Source organism: Nicotiana sylvestris, chromosome 5, assembly GCF_000393655.2.
Source record: "Nicotiana sylvestris chromosome 5, ASM39365v2, whole genome shotgun sequence".
In the NCBI taxonomy this organism is placed as follows: domain Eukaryota; kingdom Viridiplantae; phylum Streptophyta; class Magnoliopsida; order Solanales; family Solanaceae; genus Nicotiana; species Nicotiana sylvestris.
The window spans coordinates 93,432,829-93,453,086 of NC_091061.1; the positions used below are offsets into that span (position 1 = coordinate 93,432,829).

A 20,258-nucleotide genomic window follows, 5' to 3' on the forward strand; every position below is an offset into this window, starting at 1 on the left:
ACGATGAGACGGTAAGAAAAGAGCAGGCCATATATTATCTGAGTATGAAATTCACTCCCTATGAAGCACGATACTCTTTGTTGGAGTGCACGTACTGTGCTTTGACATAGATAGATCCAAAGTTGAGGCATTACTTCTGTGCCTACACCATATATCTCATATCAAGGATGGATCCGTTGAAATACATCTTCTAGAAATCCATGCCTACGGGAAAGTTAGCAAAATGGTAGATATTGCTGAGTGAGTTCGATATCATCTAGGTAACTCAGAAAGTAATCAAAGGACAAGCGATGCCAGATCATTTGGCAGAAAATCCTATAGACAAAGAATACGAAACATTGAAAATGTATTTTCCAGATGAAAAGGTATCATTCGTAGGAGAAGATATCACTGAAGCATATGATGGTTGGAGAATGTTCTTCGACGGGGTTGCAAACTTTAAAGGAGTGGGTATCAGAGCTGTCTTAGAGTTAGAAATAGGCCAACACTATCTGGTATCTACAAAACTCAGGTTTCCTTGCACCAACAGTATGGCAGAATATGAGGCTTGCATCTTGGGACTTAGGTTGGCCATTGATATGAATGTTCAGGAATTGCTAGTGATTGGAGATTCCGACTTTTTGGTGCATCACATTTTAGGAAAATGGGCTACAAAAAACACCAAGATATTACCATATCTGTACTGTGTGCAAGAGATGATCAAGAGGTTCACGAAGATAGAATTCAAACATGTTCCAAGGATTTAAAATGAGTTCGCAGATGCATTGGCCACTTCATCTTCCATGATACAACACCCAAACAAGAATTTTATTGATCCTAGACCAATAGGAATTCATAAGTAACCAGCTTATTCTGCTTATGTTGAAGAAGAACGTAATGGAAATCCATGGTTCCACGACATCAAAGAATACTTGGAAAAGGGAGAGTATCCAAAGCGCGCAACTCATACTCAGAAATGCACACTCTGAAGGTTAGCCAACCACTTTTTTCAAAGCGGAGGAATTATATACAGAAGGATTCCTGACCTGGGGTTACTACGGTATGTTGATGCCAAGGAAGCATCCAGATTGCTCGATGAAATACATGCTGGAACCTGTGGGCCACACATGAATGGTTTTGTCTTAGCCAAGAAGATACTAAGAGCAGCGTATTTCTGGATGACTATGGAAACAGACTGCATCAAGTATGTCCAAAAGTGTCACCAATGCCAGATACATGCTGATATCGAGTGCCACCCAATAAACTCAATGCAACAAGTGCACCCTAGCCTTTCTCCGCTCAGGGCATGGATTTCATCGGTCCGATCGAACTTTCTACTTCAAATGGGCATAGATTCATTCTAGTGGCCATAGACTATTTCACAAAATGGGTGGAAGCCGCATCTTACAAGGTTGTGACTAAGAAGGTCATCGCAGATTTTGTTCGGGATTACATTGTTTGTTGGTTGGGGGTTCCAGAGTCAATCATCACCGACAACGCCGCCTATCTTAATAATGATCTAATGAAGAATATGTGTGAAACTTTTAATATCAAGCATAATAATTCTATAGCATATAGGCCGCAAATGAATGGAGTCGTAGAAGCCACCAACAAGAACATCAAGAAGATATTGATGAAAATGGTAGATAATTACAAATAATGGCACGAGAAGCTTCCATTTGCTTTTCTTGGATATCGTACCACGGTTCGTACATCAACTGGGGCAACTCCCTATCTATTGGTTTATGGTACTGAAGTGGTCATTCCGGCCGAAGTAGAAATTCGCTCTCTAAGAATCATACAAGAAGTCGAGCTCAGCGATACAGAATGGGCACAAAGCCTCTATGAACAACTGGCTCTCATTGATGGAAAAAGAAGAATATAGTATGTCACAGTCAACTCTACCAGAACAGAATGGCAAGAGATTTAACAAAAAAGTCAGACCAAGGCAATTCACACCAGGGCAATTGGTGCTAAAGCAAATTTTTCCGTATCAGAATGAAGATAAAGGGAAGTTTTTACCCAATTGGCAAGGCCCCTACAAGGTTCATCGAGTATTAACGGGAGGAGCACTCATACTTGCAGAAATGGATGGAAAAATTTGGCCAAAACCTATCAACTCAGACGCAGTCAAGAGATACTATATTGAAGATTGTTTACATTTCTTTATTTGATGTAACTGAACTACGCTTGATCTAATTCCCATTTAAGAGGATACGTAGGCAGCCATGTGGGTTCGGTCACATCTTAATAAAATCTTCATTTGCCATGATCATAAATTGGGCAGAATTTTGAGGAGGGCCCTCAATTTTCTAAAGCAAGTTCATCCAACTTCATCATATGCGGAACAACCAAAAATATTGCATTTAAACTGGGGGGCCCTCAAAATTCTAAAGCAAGGAGGTCGCAATGTCTCCAAAATGTGTCACAGTCATCAGTTCATCTAAATTACTTGATATCACATACTACTAAATTTCAAATAACTATATTTATCAAATGCATGTATATTTTTCAAAAATCTATTTCTATGACAGCCAGATGTTACCCAAGGTAACTCAAACAGGATCTCAAGACAGGAGCAAGAGCAAAACAAAAGACAAAAGCACGAATCAACCTTTCCCCACAGAACTCACAATTTTTTTCTTTAGAAGCAGGCACAATAAGACGATGATATCCACATATACATCAAGTCACCACCTTCAGGACAACAAATTATCTAGCGCAAATATCTCCAGCTAAGAAATACTCTACTTTCTCACTATCACTCATCGCTTTCTTGCATGAGGATAAGCATTGCCTCCCCAATTGCATAAGGCTAAGAACTGACTTTCTCTACATGAGACTAAGTATTGTTTCTTCTTTGCATGAGGCTAAGCATTGCCTCTCTAATTGCATAAGGCTAAGCATTGTCTTCTCTTCTTACATGAGGCTAAGCACTGCTATTACTTGCATGAGACTAAACATTGTTTCCGCTACTATCATGAGGCTAATCACTGCCTCCCTATTGCATAAGGCTAAGAATTGCCTCCCTAATTGCACAAGGCTAAGTATCGCCTCCCTAATTGCATGAGGCTAAGCACTACCTCCCTTCTTGCATAAGGCTAAGCACTGTCTTTCCCTGCATGAAACTAAGTATTGTCTCCCTTATTTGCATAAGACTAAGCATTGTCTCCTCTTCTTGCATGAGGCTAGCACTGCCTCCTTGATTGCATAAGGATAAGCACTGCCTTTTACTTGAATAAGATTAAATACTATCTATTACATTATCTAAGACCTAGCCCTATCCTCTATTCACTTAGAGCTAAGCATTGCCCTCATCTTACACAAGACTAAGCCTTGTCTTATTTTATTCTGCATATGACCAAGCATCATATCTTTGCATTTCATGGTCTGGAACACTGCTATTTCATCCAAAGGTGTCATAGTTTGAAGGTATCATTTTCATAACTGAGAGACATCATTCCATGGCCTGAGGATCTCTCAAATTTCATATTATTATTCAAAGGCGTCATGGCCCGAGGCCATTATTTCATGGCCCGAGGCCATTATTTCAAGGTCTGTGAATCCCTTTCCATGCACTTCATGCCTCAGGATGTCATGGTGTAAGGAAAATATCCTCACCGTCCAAATACAACCTTCATAGTCCAACGGAAATTTGCATCATTTTTCAATATATATATATATATATATATATATTCGCACGCGCCGTATTTTAAATTTTGCAGGTAATATATGAGGTAACTGTTCTTCAAATGGGAGCAATCTTCGCTCCGGTTTTCGTTCATAACGTTCACATCCTTCAATTATTTCAAACATAACTGACCATCATCAAGTACCTGCCTTTAACTCTATGACCGTTCAAATATTTGCTATGTGATACATCCATAACATTTCAAACTCACATTTATGACTTCGCATAAATTCATCCGATAATATCCTACCCAAAAGAACCTTTTCTCATACATGCGATCATTCTTATAACAATTCCATCCGTTTCGCTCATTGTTGGATCTAGAACTACACATGGTCTGATTTCTGTAACACCAGTGATATGTAGGCAACTCAGGAACTAGGGTTCGGCCCCCATTTTTTTAGATCACATCATTCCTCACTCAATTCGGCCAAATTGGTCATCATTTTCTTTACCCGACAATTTTTTCATCATTTCCGAGTAAAGAGGGGCAGTTGTTGATACCCAATTTTGCCCTCATATATATATATATATATATATATACTTTCAAAATATCAATTGTTCATCATTACTTAGTTTACAAATCTATACAAGCATTTCCTATAATTTTTCATAATTTTTAGAGATTTTAAATTGATTTTCCTACATTTAAATTACTTGAATAATTATTAATTACTCCTCAAATTATTTTTATGATGACTTAGTTACCTAAAATTATTATTTGCACCTATTACATATGTTTCAAATATTTTACTTTATTTCATATAATTACATTAGCAATTTTAAAGCTATTTACACAATTTTGCAAAAACAAATAGCTCATATTTATACACAAATACTCTTTATTTATGTCAAAATAGAATTTTATATTTTTATAATTCTAAATAATTATTTTAAATTATTTTAGTGCATAAAAATATTTTTATTTACTTACTAATCATTTTTATAAATTATTTTGATAAATTGTGTGTATTTAAAAGGCTGACCCAAACTTTGAGCCAATTTTCGGACCAAAATCAGCCCAATTACCCCTAAGATCACTCCAAATGACCCAATTCTCCAACCCAGTCCGAAAATAAAATGACCCCAGCCTGATAAAATCTCAGTCGTTGATCAAAATTGATCAACAACTCATAACATTTTCCCCCACTCTCCTAATATCCCCTCACCCAAACCCTAGTCCCCATTTCTTTTCACCAGCTTCCCTCAAACACTCTCTACTCTCTTCTCTTTCATGAACTCTAGCCGTTGTATCTCTCAACCTCTCCAAATCCGGCTCTAAAATGGAATCAATCATTGATTCACTTACCTTATTGGTCTCCTTTCGCTGTTGGTTGTCCATTTGTGATATTACTACGTGCTTGCCTAAGTTTGGCAAGCGAGATCTTCTGAGATCGAACTAAAGTGGTTTGAACCTTTTGATTTTGAGCATTATCTCATCTATATACACTCAATACCATGCTATGTGAGTCCGATTTCAATTAGATCTCTATCGATTTGTGTTTTCCCTCTTGAACTAGGGTTTACCTTTTAATTTTGAGCATTATCCCCCTGTTGAACTAGGGTTTACTTTGTTTCCTTGCTTATTCTTCCAATTTTACTACTATATAAACCCCTTCCCATTCCCCTTTGAGAGAGACTTTAATCGCTATAATTTCACTAAAATTTGAAGCTTTGTTCTATTATTCCCTCATTCTCTTGTTCTGTACTTTGTTTTGGCCGGCTAAAAGCCAAGGCCACTGAGATTTTTCTTGGTGCGAGCATTGCCCGGGGTCCTTTGAATCTCTTGGGAACTTTGATGCATTAAGATTCTAGGTTCTTGTGGAATTTCGTTCTTTATTATTGTCCGTTTAACTGGTAAGTCACTTGACTTTTGCAATTTTATCCTTATGGGTATCTGATTTGCATGTGTTCTCACTTCTGAAATCCATGCCTTAATGTATTTTTGGGCTGCTTTTATGCATAACTCTGTTAGCTTTACGCTCATTTTAAGTCTCTTTAGCATTTAACTACACCTAATGCTGATAGCTCTGAGATTGTCTATCTAAACCATCCTAACCTCGTTTAACTAATGTATTGGTACCTGAATGTTCATAAATATGCTTACCTACTTTGTCTTGAGTCTCTGTAATGAATGCCTCACATCTGTAATAACCTAAGTTAAAACTTTCATTGTCAGCTATGACTTGTTTCTCTGCTATTGTGTCACTCAGCATGCTCACTTAATCCTATATCCCTTTAGTGATAGCTTGAGATTTTAGAATAGTTATCTCAACTTGTTTTCCCTACCATGTTTGAATTATTTTGTTTCATGATATGAGGATGAATCCTTGGTATAACTTGGACCTTCTTTAGTTAATTAGTCTGCTGTGTCAACGTCTAAATGCCTACATTTGCTATTTGACATGAGTTTGCTTTTCCGCTCTGTTCTGAATCTCTGTAATGATAGTCTTGCATATGTAATGTGTTATAATCTTTATTAAGACCTTTTCTATCGACTATGATCTTGCTTCTCTGCTAATATGTACCTCAGTATGTCTTTGGCTCACTTGATTCCATGTTCCTTCAGTGATCACTTGGCTTGTCACAATGTGTGTTCCCCATCATGTCTAAATGATGTCTTGTTTTCTGATGAGGGTGGTTAACATGTCTGTCTTGTGGTACTAGGATGTATACTTAGCATAATTTGGACCTCTTAGGTTTTAACTTGTTTAGTATTGTGCATCTGTGCATGATAATCTTTGTCAATCCTGCAAACTTTTACTAAGTGTTGAACCTGCTTCTAAGCCCCTGTTGAACCTGCTTTAAAGTTTTGTGACCTATTTGATTAGTTGCTTTGTGTTCTCAACCTTGCTATGTCTACTTAAGCTATAAGTGTATCCCTTCAACTTTTATCCTTCAACCATTGTCCATTCTCTCTCATTTGTTACTTATGCTATCCTGAACCTCTCATTCTTGGCCGGCTGAAAGCCAAGGCCACCAAGGCTCCTACTACTGACTTCCCTAGTGTGAGCACTGCTCGGGGTCCATTTAAGACCCTTGTGAACTCTGACATACTAGGATTTGGGTATTTAGTCACTCTCTCTACTACTGAAACCTGAAATATCCCACTCAATCATTTTCTTCCTATTATCTACTAAATAAGTTAGATGGTTGGTTTAAGTGATTTAATGTTTGGCAATATGGTTAATCTGTGGTTGTGTGATTTGGCTTCGAGCTCTCCTATGGATTTTGGGTTGTGTTGATGAATATAGCTCCTTGTAGGAAATCTGGGTATGTCACGTGAAAAATTGTGGAAGGCTCACACAGTGCTAGGTATCTCTTTTGGGCCTGTTGTGGGCCTAATGTCATTATTTGTATATTGCATTCATTATTGGGCCGGTAATAACAATTTGGGTGTTAGTAAAATGAAAAACGGATATACTTAATGTTTGCATGAAAAAGGGTAGACAACATACCTATAGAGCTCAATGATTTACTTACTATATATGTTATTCAATCTCTATATGCACTGTAGAAATTACGTCATTAGGAGAAGCACACACTCACACTACTCGTCTATTAGCAAAACATGAATTCAAATGCTTCAATTATTCCTACTGCTACGTGTTACTAGAGAACCTGCCTATAGGAAATAAATATCACTGAACTTTCTTTCAATTTGCACCACTGCAGCGCATCCACTAGAAATCATGCCTATAGGACATAATTTGTATCATCATGTTCGCTTAGAAAACATGACTATAGAGCTAAACAATAAAATTGATTCCAGGTGCTAATCGTTAGAGATCTTGTCTATAGGATATCACTACCCGCCTTAGTAATTGTTAATACTGCACCTCTTAACTCTATTATTGCTCATGTACGCTACTGTCAAAAAACATGAGTAATTTTGGGTTTCTCCCAATAAATTTCACTGTCTTTACTGCGTAAATCACTTAGACGCAGTATCTATAGGTTAAGTAACTGGAAATCTGTAACCTCTTCTCTCTTTAAAAAGGAATATAATATCTCTTCATGAATCTTTTCCTAATGGCTTCAAAGTAAGAACTGGTTATAGCTGTACTGGTTGAAATATCTGAAGGTGTACAAACGAACCATGTCAATCCATCCTAACTAATTGGAGCAATTAAACATCAGGATAGAAGAGCCATTTTTTGGTCTTGAATCTGAGGATAGCTGGACTATGGTATTTCTATACGGGAAATTGACATCAGGTGACAACATATAATAGGAATTGATAATTTTTTTGCCCAAAAAATAGAATTAGCAACTCAAGTCCAAGAAAAAAAGGCATTTTATAACCAAATCCAAGAAAACCGACCGAGAATATTTCGCTTTTATATTAATGCTTAAATTAGGCTAGCGTTTGGACATAAATTTGGTTGAAACTTGAAAATTAAATTTATGAAGTTGTGTTGAAAAATAATTTTTGAAAGTTAAAGTTGTATTTGTATATGCATTCTTATTTACAAAAAAGTTGAAGTTTTATGAGTGGAAGAAAAAATTTCACCAAAAAGCTACCCTAAACTAATTTTTGGGAACATGAAAATTTTAAATTATTTTTTTAAACTGATCACTCTCAACTTATTTCTTGGTTCTCTTTATTCCATGAACAAAAAAAAATTTCATATTTTTTCAAAGTAAGACACGCCAAAATCTATGGCAAAACGAATCCTAGGTATCCCTCAAAATGGTAATTATCTACTCTTCCAAAAACCACCATTGAAAAGCTCCCCTAAGTAAAAATTCCATCGGAAACTATTATTTTAAAAGCAATCGTCATCACTTTTCTCCACAGATACACCTTTTTTCCACTCTCAACTTATTTCTTGGTTCTCTTTTTTCTCTCAAAACCCTATCCGAAAGAATCATCAAATCATTAATAAATATCGCTTAAAACCCAACAAGAAAACGTTGTTAGCGGATTGACTGATTTTTTCTATCTTGGGTTAATTTTTGCTGCTTCTTCTTTTTGTGAAGTTGACTCAGGTGTTATGCACTATGATACACAAAATAAGACATCAAAAATTGTGTTATACACTGAGATATATAATAAAATAAAATAAAAAAATAAAAAAGTTAGGGGTTATTTAGTATGCGAGATAAGGGATAATAATCCCTGGAGTAGACGCGGGATTATTTTATCCGGCATTTTGTTGAATTTTAAATTCGAGATTAAAAATATTCAAATTAATTAGTCCCATAATTGGATATCATTTTATCCTATATTGAAGATGGGATAATAAATCAGGGATTAATTAGTCCCGGGATAAATTTTAAAATGACGAAGATGACCTTTTCCAAGACTATTCTCCCAAAGTATTTTAAACAATTTAAGGTTAAAATTAGAAATAAAAGTTTATCCCAACTTATCTACTATATCCCAAACACATATTTATATTATACCCTGTATATCTTATTTTTAATCCAATGAATCAAACATCTTCCAATAAAAATATTTTCACTAAATAACTTCGTCGTTATTTAATCTCCATACATTATAATTCCTAGATAACTTATTTCCCTATCAAACGGCTTCTAAGTAATTTATTTTTGATATACACATTATTATATTATATCCTTACTTGTATCAAGTGCATCCTAATTGTATATCAATGCTACACTTCTAAAACTCACTTATACTTGTTAAAGAATGCACCTATGCACATTATCTAAGATCACCACATAACACACATGTTTTACGAAAAAAAGAATCAACTAGAACTACTTAATACATTACGTAGATAAACATTGTGATGTACAATATGATATACAATTCTATAATGTGTTATACAAGTAAGGCAGCCTGACCCAAAAAAAGGTTTTGATACACATTATTATATAGTACATACTATGATTTATAAATTATTATTGTAATATACACTTGGATATACAAACAAAGCATATTTTTGGCTACCAGGTGCCAAATACCAAAGAACGGGCTCTTTTATGTCAATTGTTGGAACAAGTTGTGATGCTGCAAATTGCACGGGCGCTCTATTTGGTCGCCTCCATTTAACCTATATCCATTTTTTTTAAAAGTTTTAACTTGTACCCAGTTTTTAAACAACTTCCGCCCCTTTTTCCTTCTCCTTCTCCTCCTTCGTTTTCTTCTTCTTCTATTAACAACTGAAAGGCACTATGATTAATTCTCTAATACTACCACCATCTTAAGAAAAATTTTCATTCTATCATGTACAGAACCCCAACATCAACATAAAATAAACACTTAAGTGCTGAAGTTTCTACCCATGAGAAACTAGTAGATTATGTTAGCTAGTAGATTATTTTCTACCCATGAGAAAGATTAAATAAAATACTTTATATATGTGGTAGGTTGTCCCGCCCCGAGCCTGGGGGCGAGACCGGCACCTAGTGCCTCATCTATCCTTGCATACCACTTGCGACTAAGAGATTCTGAACCTGTAATATCATACTTTGACTATGGGCCACATTACAAGATAATGTGCGATGCAAAATATAAAACTAAATGGAGACTAACACTGACTAATGTCAACATAAAGTTGGGCCGGCAAGGCCGTCATAATTACTACAACTGACAGGCCAACAAAATATACGTAGAGGGACTACAAGCCCAACATACTGCACTAATCGATAGGATATGTCTACAAGTCTCTACTGATAGATGTACTGTGATCGGAACAGGGCCCCGACCTACCCATAACCTATCTACATATATACATAAGATATATACCACACTGTTAAACTCGACAACTCTGAAAGAAGGGGAGCTTATCGATAAAGCTGAACTCGGGCAACACCTACTGAGAAGGTCTACCCGTATGCCTGTCTGAACCTGCACACATGAAATGCAGCGCCCCCAGAAAGGGACGTCAGTACGAAATAATGTACCGAGTATGTAAGGCAATATATTGAAGCTGAAACTGCACTGATAATATAATAACTGAAAACAACTGGGAGTCAAAGGAAATCTGAAGATATGCTCATTTGTTGATACTGACTCAATTCTCTCAATATAGTGAGTAAAATAGTTGTTCGACCCTATAAGGCTTGGTATATATATAACTGCTCTACTGTAGTAGGCTCGCTCATAGGCGCTCGGCCATACTAGGCTCTGTATCTCGACCAACTGGGCTCGCTCATAAGTGCTCAGCCACAGTAGGCTCAGTATATAACTTACCATCTGATCAGAGGTTGCCCAATAGGGGCTTGCCCATCGATTATAGCTCGATGGTAATGAAAATACTTTTAATACTGTATATATGTAAACTCTCTACTCTTTTGACTGGAAGAAAGAACTACTCAACTGAATATGCGGTCCCGATAAGAAGAACATGGTAACTTACAAAACTAGAAAAATATATATAATTTGCAAAACTAGCAAAATATACGTAAATTTCGGGAAATGAATTTTTCTCTATGCCTCGTTATCAAATTTGTGTAATAACGAGATCATGCAAAATAAAATAAGGGCTTAGCCTTAACATACCTGGAGTGGGAAAACTCCGTATACTATTTCGTTGGAAAACCTTTGTTGATTGAACGAAATTTGCCTCTGCTTCTTAAAGATTCACGGATAAAATTTGTTTCTGGTTCCTAAAATTTTGGAACGAATTTAATCTGATTTGGAGTGAGGCTTGGACGTTTGGTTGGAACTTAAAATTGCTTCTGCTTTTCACGTTGGTTAATAACAGAATGTAACAATTGTTTTTGGTATTGAAATTTTGAAAAACCTGATTGTTAAGTTTTTAGTTCCTTAAGAATCTGACTCACGTTTTTTGCTTGGTTTCTCAAAGACAAATGGTCTTTTTGAAACTTAAGAATCAGATGTTTGGTTTTGTTCTTTCATATTCCCTACGAGTCATGACTTTATGTTACATTGCCACACAAGTATATATGACTATGAGTCATATGCTTGAATGGTGGCATACTGCCACGTGGGGAGTAGGGGTGAGTTATTTTATTAATTTTTTATCCATTTATTAGTTAATCGGTTATATTATCTAGTAATTAATCAATTACCCGTATAATTTAAAAATTATCACAAATTACTTAAAATTCTACTTATTTTTAATATACTTTATACATTATACTACCGTGGTCATATTGTACCTCGTATGGTACTAGTTTATAATTATCGGGTATTATCACTTTACCCGTATTTTATTTCAAATTTGTCACTTTCCACGAAACTCGTTTTCTCTAATTCGTGCATCATTTATCCTACATGACACCTATTTATCGCTTGTTATAAATAGCATAAATACATTAACGTCAAGATGATCTCATTCCGAGTCTACGTTAATTAACTGGAGACAAAAATTTTAACGTACGAAAAATACGAGATGTAACATAGGTAAAGGATAGTAACTCCAGATTTCAATAGTCAATAATGAATGAATTTATATTTCGAAGTGAAAATAATTTGAACGAGTAAGTTAAGAAAACTTGCTGACGTCCCTGATTTCATAGCAAAGATAAACGGACTAAACTCTGTTTAGCTACATGGATTGAAATGAAGCTCCTTTTCATCTTTGAGTTGGTTGCTGTTTCACTTGGAAATACTGAGATTCAAGTTTTTGCTTATGGTCTAATGGATTCAACTTCAGCTTATATAGTGTTGAAGTTTTTACAAATGAACTAAATAACTTCAGCATTTTTTGTTGAAGTTTTTGAAAAAGTTTATTCAGGACAAAAAAACTTTAGCTTATTTAGTGCTGAAACTTTTACAAATGAACTAAATAACTTCAGCATCTTCTGCTGAAATTTTTGAAAAAGCTTTATGACAAAACTAATTAATCCAGGACAAAAAAAACTTCAGCTATTTTAGTGCTGATGTTTTTACAAATGAACTAAATAACTTCAGCATCTTATCCATGACAAAAAACTTCAGCACTGTCTTTGCTACTTCAGGCCCGTCTACGAGAATACTGAAGTTTTGCGTGATTGCCTTTGCTACTTCAGCCTCGTATGCTGAAGTTACGCGAAAAGGTTGGTACGCTTGCAATTTATTTTGCAAAGCGAACACAAATTAAAACGTAACCCAAAAAGCGGGTATAGATGCAAATCCCCCGTTATCATGCAATGCCAATTTCTCATTTCTATATACTGACACTACAGGCCCAAACCTGAAATCCCATGTCAAAAAAAATAATTTAAGAAGATAAAATATTTACGTACAAATTTTTAAAAAATTAATATTTGTATAAATAAATTTTTTTGATATTATGTATATATATTTTCTTTCACTCAATTTCTAGTTTAGGTATGATTTTTTGTTCTTCATTGCACACCCTATAATCTAAGTTCACAAATATTTGTAAAAATAGCATGGGCTTGGCAGTTTTCGGACTGTCATTCAAAAATAGCCAGCATTTGCAAAGTCATTAAAAAATATGACTATTTTTGAATTTCTCCCCAAATATTTGGGTATGTTATCTCGTGCTCTGTGGCAACTATTTTATTTACTAGCAACATTTTGTTCTTGAATAGGTGTATTAATTGTTTAACCAAAAAGTGGAATTTCGGTCAAAGCTTTAATTTAGAAGAACTCGGGTTACTTATAATCAAAAAATGTATAAGAGAAAGTAATTTGGCTAGCAATAAGATAATTAGAAGAAGATAAAGTAAACCAATGTATTCAGATAGTCTTTTTTTGTTGTCCTTACAATTGACTCATCTTTTTCCTTTTATAGCTATCTTGGAAATATGCATTTTGCCTTTGTCATAATAAGGTCATTATAGACAATTAAAGACATTAAAGCTACATTACATAATCATTGTATTTTAATACAGATTCTCTAACGTTTTTAGCAATTAATGCTCATTAAATACTGTATCTGTACTATCTTGTGTTGTCAGATTCATTCTCCTTGATTATTGGACTTAAATAGGTACGGGCGTTGAATCTTTTGAGTATCCGCTCGTGCCTCCTCTTATGCCTCTGCTCGTATCTGTCGCAACTCGTGCCTCTTTGCCAATCATAACTCTTTGACCAGTCTACGTGTCATGACACGTCATCTTCCAATCACTTTAATATGTAAACTCAATTTTTCCCAATACAGATAGTCCCCCCACTTGCCATTTATTCATCAATTAAATATTTGGGAAGTGAAATTCATTAAAACGAGAATTTTTGTCACCATTAATGCTATAGCAGGATCAACGCTTCATTTTGTCACTTTCATTTAATTCTCTTCACGCGTGGCATCATTTTAGTGGTTCTGCAACTTTGCAGCGCTTTTTAGGGCTTTTTCACGGCTTCACTGATCACGAAACGTCAGTTCTCATTATGATTTTTCCATCATTGCACATTTTCCTTTGACGGTTGCTTCGCAGTATAAATATAGTTTTCTTCTTTGTCTTTATCACATAAAGTTCTCAAAATATTTTGAATCTTTGTTTGTTTCTTCCTCGTACTATCATGTCTTCATCAAACCCTAACCCTAGAAGGATCCCCATAGTTGATAATTTCCATAATGCCCCTAGTAGGAGCAGAAGGGGAGGTAGGCTTCGTAATTTGGGATCTTCATCCTTGCGTGGTTCTTCTCTTCCTTCGCCTAGTTCTGGCCCTTCTTCTAGAACTAGAGGTTCTTTTTTACACAGATCTTCTTCTAGAGGTAAGGAATCTTCTGAACCTCTTCGTGAACCTCTAGTAGAGGAGATAGTCCATGCGGAACTAACTTTCTATAATGACAGAGAATCTCTAAGAAATCAAGTATCTTCTTTAGATCGTGCTGATATCTGTCCCACTCAAATCACTGAAGGTTTGATTTCTTTAGTCCGTAGAGACTGCCATTGGAGTCATGACTTTCCGATCATTATTCCCAATCTGAATCAAAGAATTACCTCTTACTTAACCGGATTCTCCTTTGTCTTTACGTACCCTTTCACATTAGGATTCAAACCTGCTATTGATCCTTTTATTCTCGAGTTATGTCATTTCTTTGATGTTTGCTTAGGTCAAATTGACCCAATAATATGGAGGGTTGTTGCCTGTTTGAGGCATTTGACCAACATAGCCAGTGTGCCTTTTACTTTCCCACATCTAATTCATCTTTACTCCTCTAGACTCTTTCGCAATAGTGTTTTTACACTAGTAGCCAGGAGAAAAGGAGTTCTAGTTAACCCTGAAGATGACAAAGACTGTGGCTGGTATTCCAGGTTTGTTGCTGCCCCATTGTTGGTTTAGTGGGTGATGAAAACGTTCCCTTCCCTGAGAAGTGGAATTTTGCACGTGAGTCTTCTAACTTTCTCGTACCTTTTTCTTCAATTTTGTTGATTTTTCTAATTTTACTTTTCTTTTTGTAGCAACCATGGGAATTGTGGAATATGTTCCCAATTTCCGTGATTGGGTAGGAAAGCTGTTGAGTATTGCACCAATGGATGGTAGATCTTGGAAGACTCTTTTCCAACGTTTTGGTTGGAAAGTAAAAACTCACAGTAAGAGCTTTTATTTTATTTTACATATTGTTCTTTCCTGAACTTATCTCAATCCTTCTTTCTATCAGGATTTGCTATTCGAGGAGTTACTGCTGAGGCAGTTGCGGCTTCTCACATCTTTTTAGAAAGGGCTCAAGAAATAATTTTGGTCTCTTCATCGAAATGAAAAGCCGTTGATGACCAAGATTCCGAAGAAGAGGAAGACGGGGGTTCCTTGGTAACAAGGCCACGGGCTCGTAGACGCATTATTTCCGATGATGAAGCAGAAGCATCCCCCCGCTGTTCTATTCCTCTTACCGAATCTATTGAAGCCCTGGTAGTGATCCCTGATGATATTGATGATTCTCCTGCTGCTGCTCATGATTCTGTTGAGCAGCTTTTTGACCGCAGGTTTGGTAGTGAAAGTTTAGGTCCCGTTTTTTATAAAGCTCCCTTGGCTTCTTTTTCTCCTCCCGTGCCCGTGACTCCTACTTTGCCGATTATGGCTATCACACCTCATTTTTCCGTCGCCGCAAGGGGTGAAGGAGTTTTTTCAATTAAAGGACAATCGAAACGGGATTTGTTTATTTATTTCAGAGTCGCCACTTGGGAGTTTTAGGGTGTCCCAAGTCACCAATTTAATCCTGAATCGAGGAAAAGAATGACTCTGTATTACAGTCCGCGAACCAGAAATCCGGATAAGGAATTTTTTTAACCCGGGAGAAGGTGTTAGGCATTCCCGAGTTCCGTTGTTCTAGCACGGTCGCTCAACTGTCATATTCGGCTTGTTTATCTGATTTTATACAATTATGAGCTCATGTGCCAGTTTTAACTCTTTACCGCTTTTATTCAATGTGTATTTATTTAAGAGAAAGTGAACGTCATTTAAAGCATGCTTTCAGATCGCGTCACATGAAATGCACCCGCAATCCTAAGCACACCCTATCCAACGTTTTGGGATTTGATTTGGGTCACATGAAATGCACACCCGAGTTTAAGAAGGTAATTTTATTAGAGTCGCGTCTAAAGAGGCTAACGCGTTCTTATCTTTTGGAAGGGTCGTGACATCCACTGAACGACCCTTCCCGATTTTTCTAAATATTTTTAAACCTTTATTGGGGGCCCCGCAAATTTGCATTTTTATTTGGGCGAGGCTCGTCCCATTTTATTTTAAGGATAAACCTAGAAGTAATCATATTTTCTAATTTTGTTTTTTGTCTCTAAAAGAAAAGAAAAGATCCTAATTGATTATTATTAAAACTTGGGCTTCAAGTTCAAGTCCGGGCTCAAACAAAAGGAAGGACCTTTTAGCTTGGACCCGCTACTTAACTCAAAACCCGAGTTTATATTACTGCTAAGCTTTGAATCACCATTATCCGTTCATTATTGGGCCCAAAGAGCCCAAACCACGCTATTGGTGCATGTTTTAATTCCCAATAGCCACAAACATCGGGCCCAAAGTTGGCCCAAGTCACACAATCCCCATTAATACACATGGATTAAGTAACGCAAAATAGTCCAACTAGTTGTATATGCCTAATCCAAACAGATTTCCGATCTGAATCATTAACTAAAATTAATTACGCTTATATGTTAAGAACCAACATGCGGACATGACTTACTACAGTTCAATACGGATTCAGCTTGAATGTAAAACCTGATTTTAAATTCAAAATGATACTTTAACTATTTCTGGTTCTCTTTTACAAACGAAGTTAAATCTAAACTAAAAGTACTAGCTATGTATAAATTCTAACTGGACGACTCCAAGTTTAAACAACCCAAAACAATGGCTAAGTTATGTGCAGGCATACTAAAATTTAACATTACATGATCAACACAAGCTCAACCAAAATAAACTGCTAACTATACATTTATTGCTTCCAGGAACACTTCTAATGAGTTTAACAGTCTACCATTTATCAATCAGTAACTCAATACAGTCCTAAAATGAACGTGAATATCTAATCGAATATTTAAAGCTACAACAACTTTCAACACATTCCATTGAACAGATGGCAATTCATTGTTATTGATTTTCCAAATCACTCATACATTTGAACCAAGTCTCCACGCCATTTGGGATAGGAAAGTGTACCTGGTAGAAGAACAGAGATACAGTAAAAGAGAAGTCAGTAGCAGTAGCAGTAGTACATCAGCAGATTCAGCAAACACAGCAGCAACCAAAATAGCCCAGCAATAGATTAAGACCCAACAGTCGCTTCAGAAAAACACCATACAGCAACACTAAATGCACCAGAAATTCCCAGCATGCGACCCCAGTACCCAAACAGCAATATAAACCACCATAGGATGACCCAAACTTGAGTTTGCAACAAGAGATAGACCAGCAGACTCAAAAAGACCCAATAAAACAACACCAGCTGCAGTCCTGAGGTTCGAAGATGCAACAGAAGAGACCTCTTTTATCTCTCAAACTACTCTTTTAGCTCTGGAAAATTAGCTCAGCTTTCAGCCTATTTCAACTCAATATCTTCTGACTTCTGAAGGTTCAGAAAAAAAATCAGCAGCTAAGAGCTTTTAAAAATTCTAAAAATCTTAGTGTTTATCCCCCCTCTATTGTTCTAAATGAACCTATTTATAGGCCAAAAGGGCAAGCACCAGGCTGCCTCTTCAACTTTGCCCATACCCCTTAAAACTAATCAGAAATGCCCATCCTCCTAACAGCCCCTATCATGTGTTTTCTGCCCAAAAGGTATGGGCAGCCTATAATATTCAATTACCCCATGCTATCAAGTTTTGTTCCCCACTAGTAATAAATAATTGTAGTAATTTAATCGCATTTCAGTACCCTACTGTCAGCCCTCTTAAACTAACCAATATGTGAACTTTTCAATCCCCAAACTACCCCTTTAACCCCTGTGTATTACTGTTTTACCCTAAGCTTCAACAGACTGAAATTTGAACTTATGGAAGTTCAAACTCAACAACTGCCCTAATGCTGAGTTCTAGCTATTCCTCTAATTGCACTGCAGCTACAAACCATTCATAGATAATTTCAAACAATCAGCTAAACTACAATGGTTCGATCAATCATATGAAGCTATACGAATCAGAATATTTGAACATTCAGTCTTGTAAAACTAATCGACGATGTTTATCAAATCGACTATACTAATTATAACATAGAACAATCAGTCGATAAACAAATAACACGAACAGGGCCCCAAATGGCTTCAGACATCTTTGCACAAAACAGAGGAACAACATGAATGAAACACTTGACAACACTGATCAAATCGAGTATGTATCTCACCATAAGTATTTAACAATAAACAGAAGAATAGTCGACCAAATAAAAGGTCTTACGAAGATGGAAATAATTGAAAGAAAATACCAGCAAAATCAACAAATTAACTAAACATGTTAACAAACACAAACAACATTCAAACAAGAACAGAAAGGAAAAAGAAAACTTGCTTTGGAAGCTCAACAACAAACGACCCAGGTCTGACTGGATTTGACCATTTGAGGTCGAACAGACTTTAATCGAGGTGTTCTCAACCGAGAACACTTCGATTAAGGTCTATTAGACCCCAACCCTCCGCTTAAACTGGTCGGATTCCCAAAGTTCTTGTGTTCTAGGGTTTACACGGTCTGATTCGGGGCTTGAGGGTTTGCGGGTAGATTCGGACCAAACCAAACTTGGTTTGGTCACGAGTGAGGCCAGGGTAATGACCGGTGTGAATCTGGGGTGGGTTGGTGTAGATCGGGATTTTTCTCGAACCTTCAAACGAAGATTCGAGACGATGGGGAATGATTCGAGGCAAGAGGCTAACGGATTCGTGTTCAGGGTAGTTGGGTGCATCAGGGGTGTTACTTTGGTGGTCACCGGCGTCGTGGTTGCCGGGTTTACGGCGAGGGTGAAGGGTGGCGGGTAGGGTTTGAAAAGGGGTGTTAGGTTTGTCTCTTGAGAGAGACGATAGAAGGGGGGTGTTCAGATAGGGGGCTGGGTAAAGGGATGAGGCTTATATATCACTCAGAAGAATTGATCCTGGCCGTTGGATAGAACGTGATCAATGGCCAGGATCCCTTGGCTAGCGTAAAACGGTGTCGTTTCACTTAAAAGGAGGTCGGGTTGGTCCAGGGATAATGGGTCGGGCATCTAGGGATGGTTTGAGGCCGTTGGATGGGATTGGGTTAACGGTTGAGATCAGATAGCCATATACGGCGTCGTTTGGGTAAGTGAGTGGTCTGATCTGGTCCGTTCATTTGAATCAATCAATGGTTCGAAATGGAGACACCAATACAGCGTCGTTTCACCGCCTGTGAGACCAGGTTGATTTTGGGCTTGGTGCATGTACCGATTTTGGGCCTGATTTGTTTGGGTCCAATCCGAATTTTCCATTTTTCTACTTCCTTTCTTCTTTTAATCTTCCTAAAAAAATTAAAATTCTAAATTAAGTTATAAATTAAATTAACTTATCACAAATACTAACTAATTCCTAGCAACATTTATCACACATAATTAAACACCAATTAAAATAAAATTGCACAAATTGACATTAAATGCTAAAAATGCAAACGATGCATATTTTTTGTAATTTTAATTCTTGTAAAACAAACTTAATTACTCCTAATTGTAGAATTAAATTCTAAATGCAAATATGACATATTTTTGTATTTTTATTAATTTAACAAATAAACATGCATGGACAGATACAAATAATTATCCTAAAAATGCCACGAAAATTCTCAAAATTGCACACAAAGAAAAATCATTTTATTTTGAATTTTTGGGAGTGATTCTTATATAGGGCAAAAATCACGTGCTTACAGCTGCCCCTCTTTGTCCGAAGACACGAAGGGTTTTCGTGCAAAGATAAAGTGAGCGATTTTTGCCCATCCGAGTACTCCGTGTGAAGCATTTTTTGAAAAATATTTAACCGAACCTTTGCTTCAAAGGTTTCCTACATATCCCTGGCTAGAAGGGAATCAGGTTAATGTAGTTCGGGAAGTTTTGGTAGCTGAGACTACCATGGGACTGCAATTTGTTGTTACTGCTGCTGCATGCTGTTACTACTGCTTACCGATCTCCTTGTTACACCGTGCTTAAAAGAAAAATCAAGAAGCTAGGCTAGACTACGGATAACAAGATCCCATCTATCTTCCATTCGTTCTTGATGCCTTGCTTTCTTGTCGGCTTGTGTCTATTCCAGTG

At 36.6% G+C, this 20,258-nt stretch overlaps 1 protein-coding gene across 1 annotated transcript; it reads left to right on the plus strand.

The window, feature by feature from the left end:
- The first annotated feature begins 290 nt into the window (after positions 1–290).
- On the plus strand, positions 291–746 carry LOC138868988 (uncharacterized). The gene has a single exon (XM_070146573.1). The coding sequence runs from the start codon at positions 291–293 to the stop codon at positions 744–746; it is 456 nt and encodes a 151-aa protein (XP_070002674.1).
- Positions 747–20,258: the final 19,512 nt, after the last annotated feature.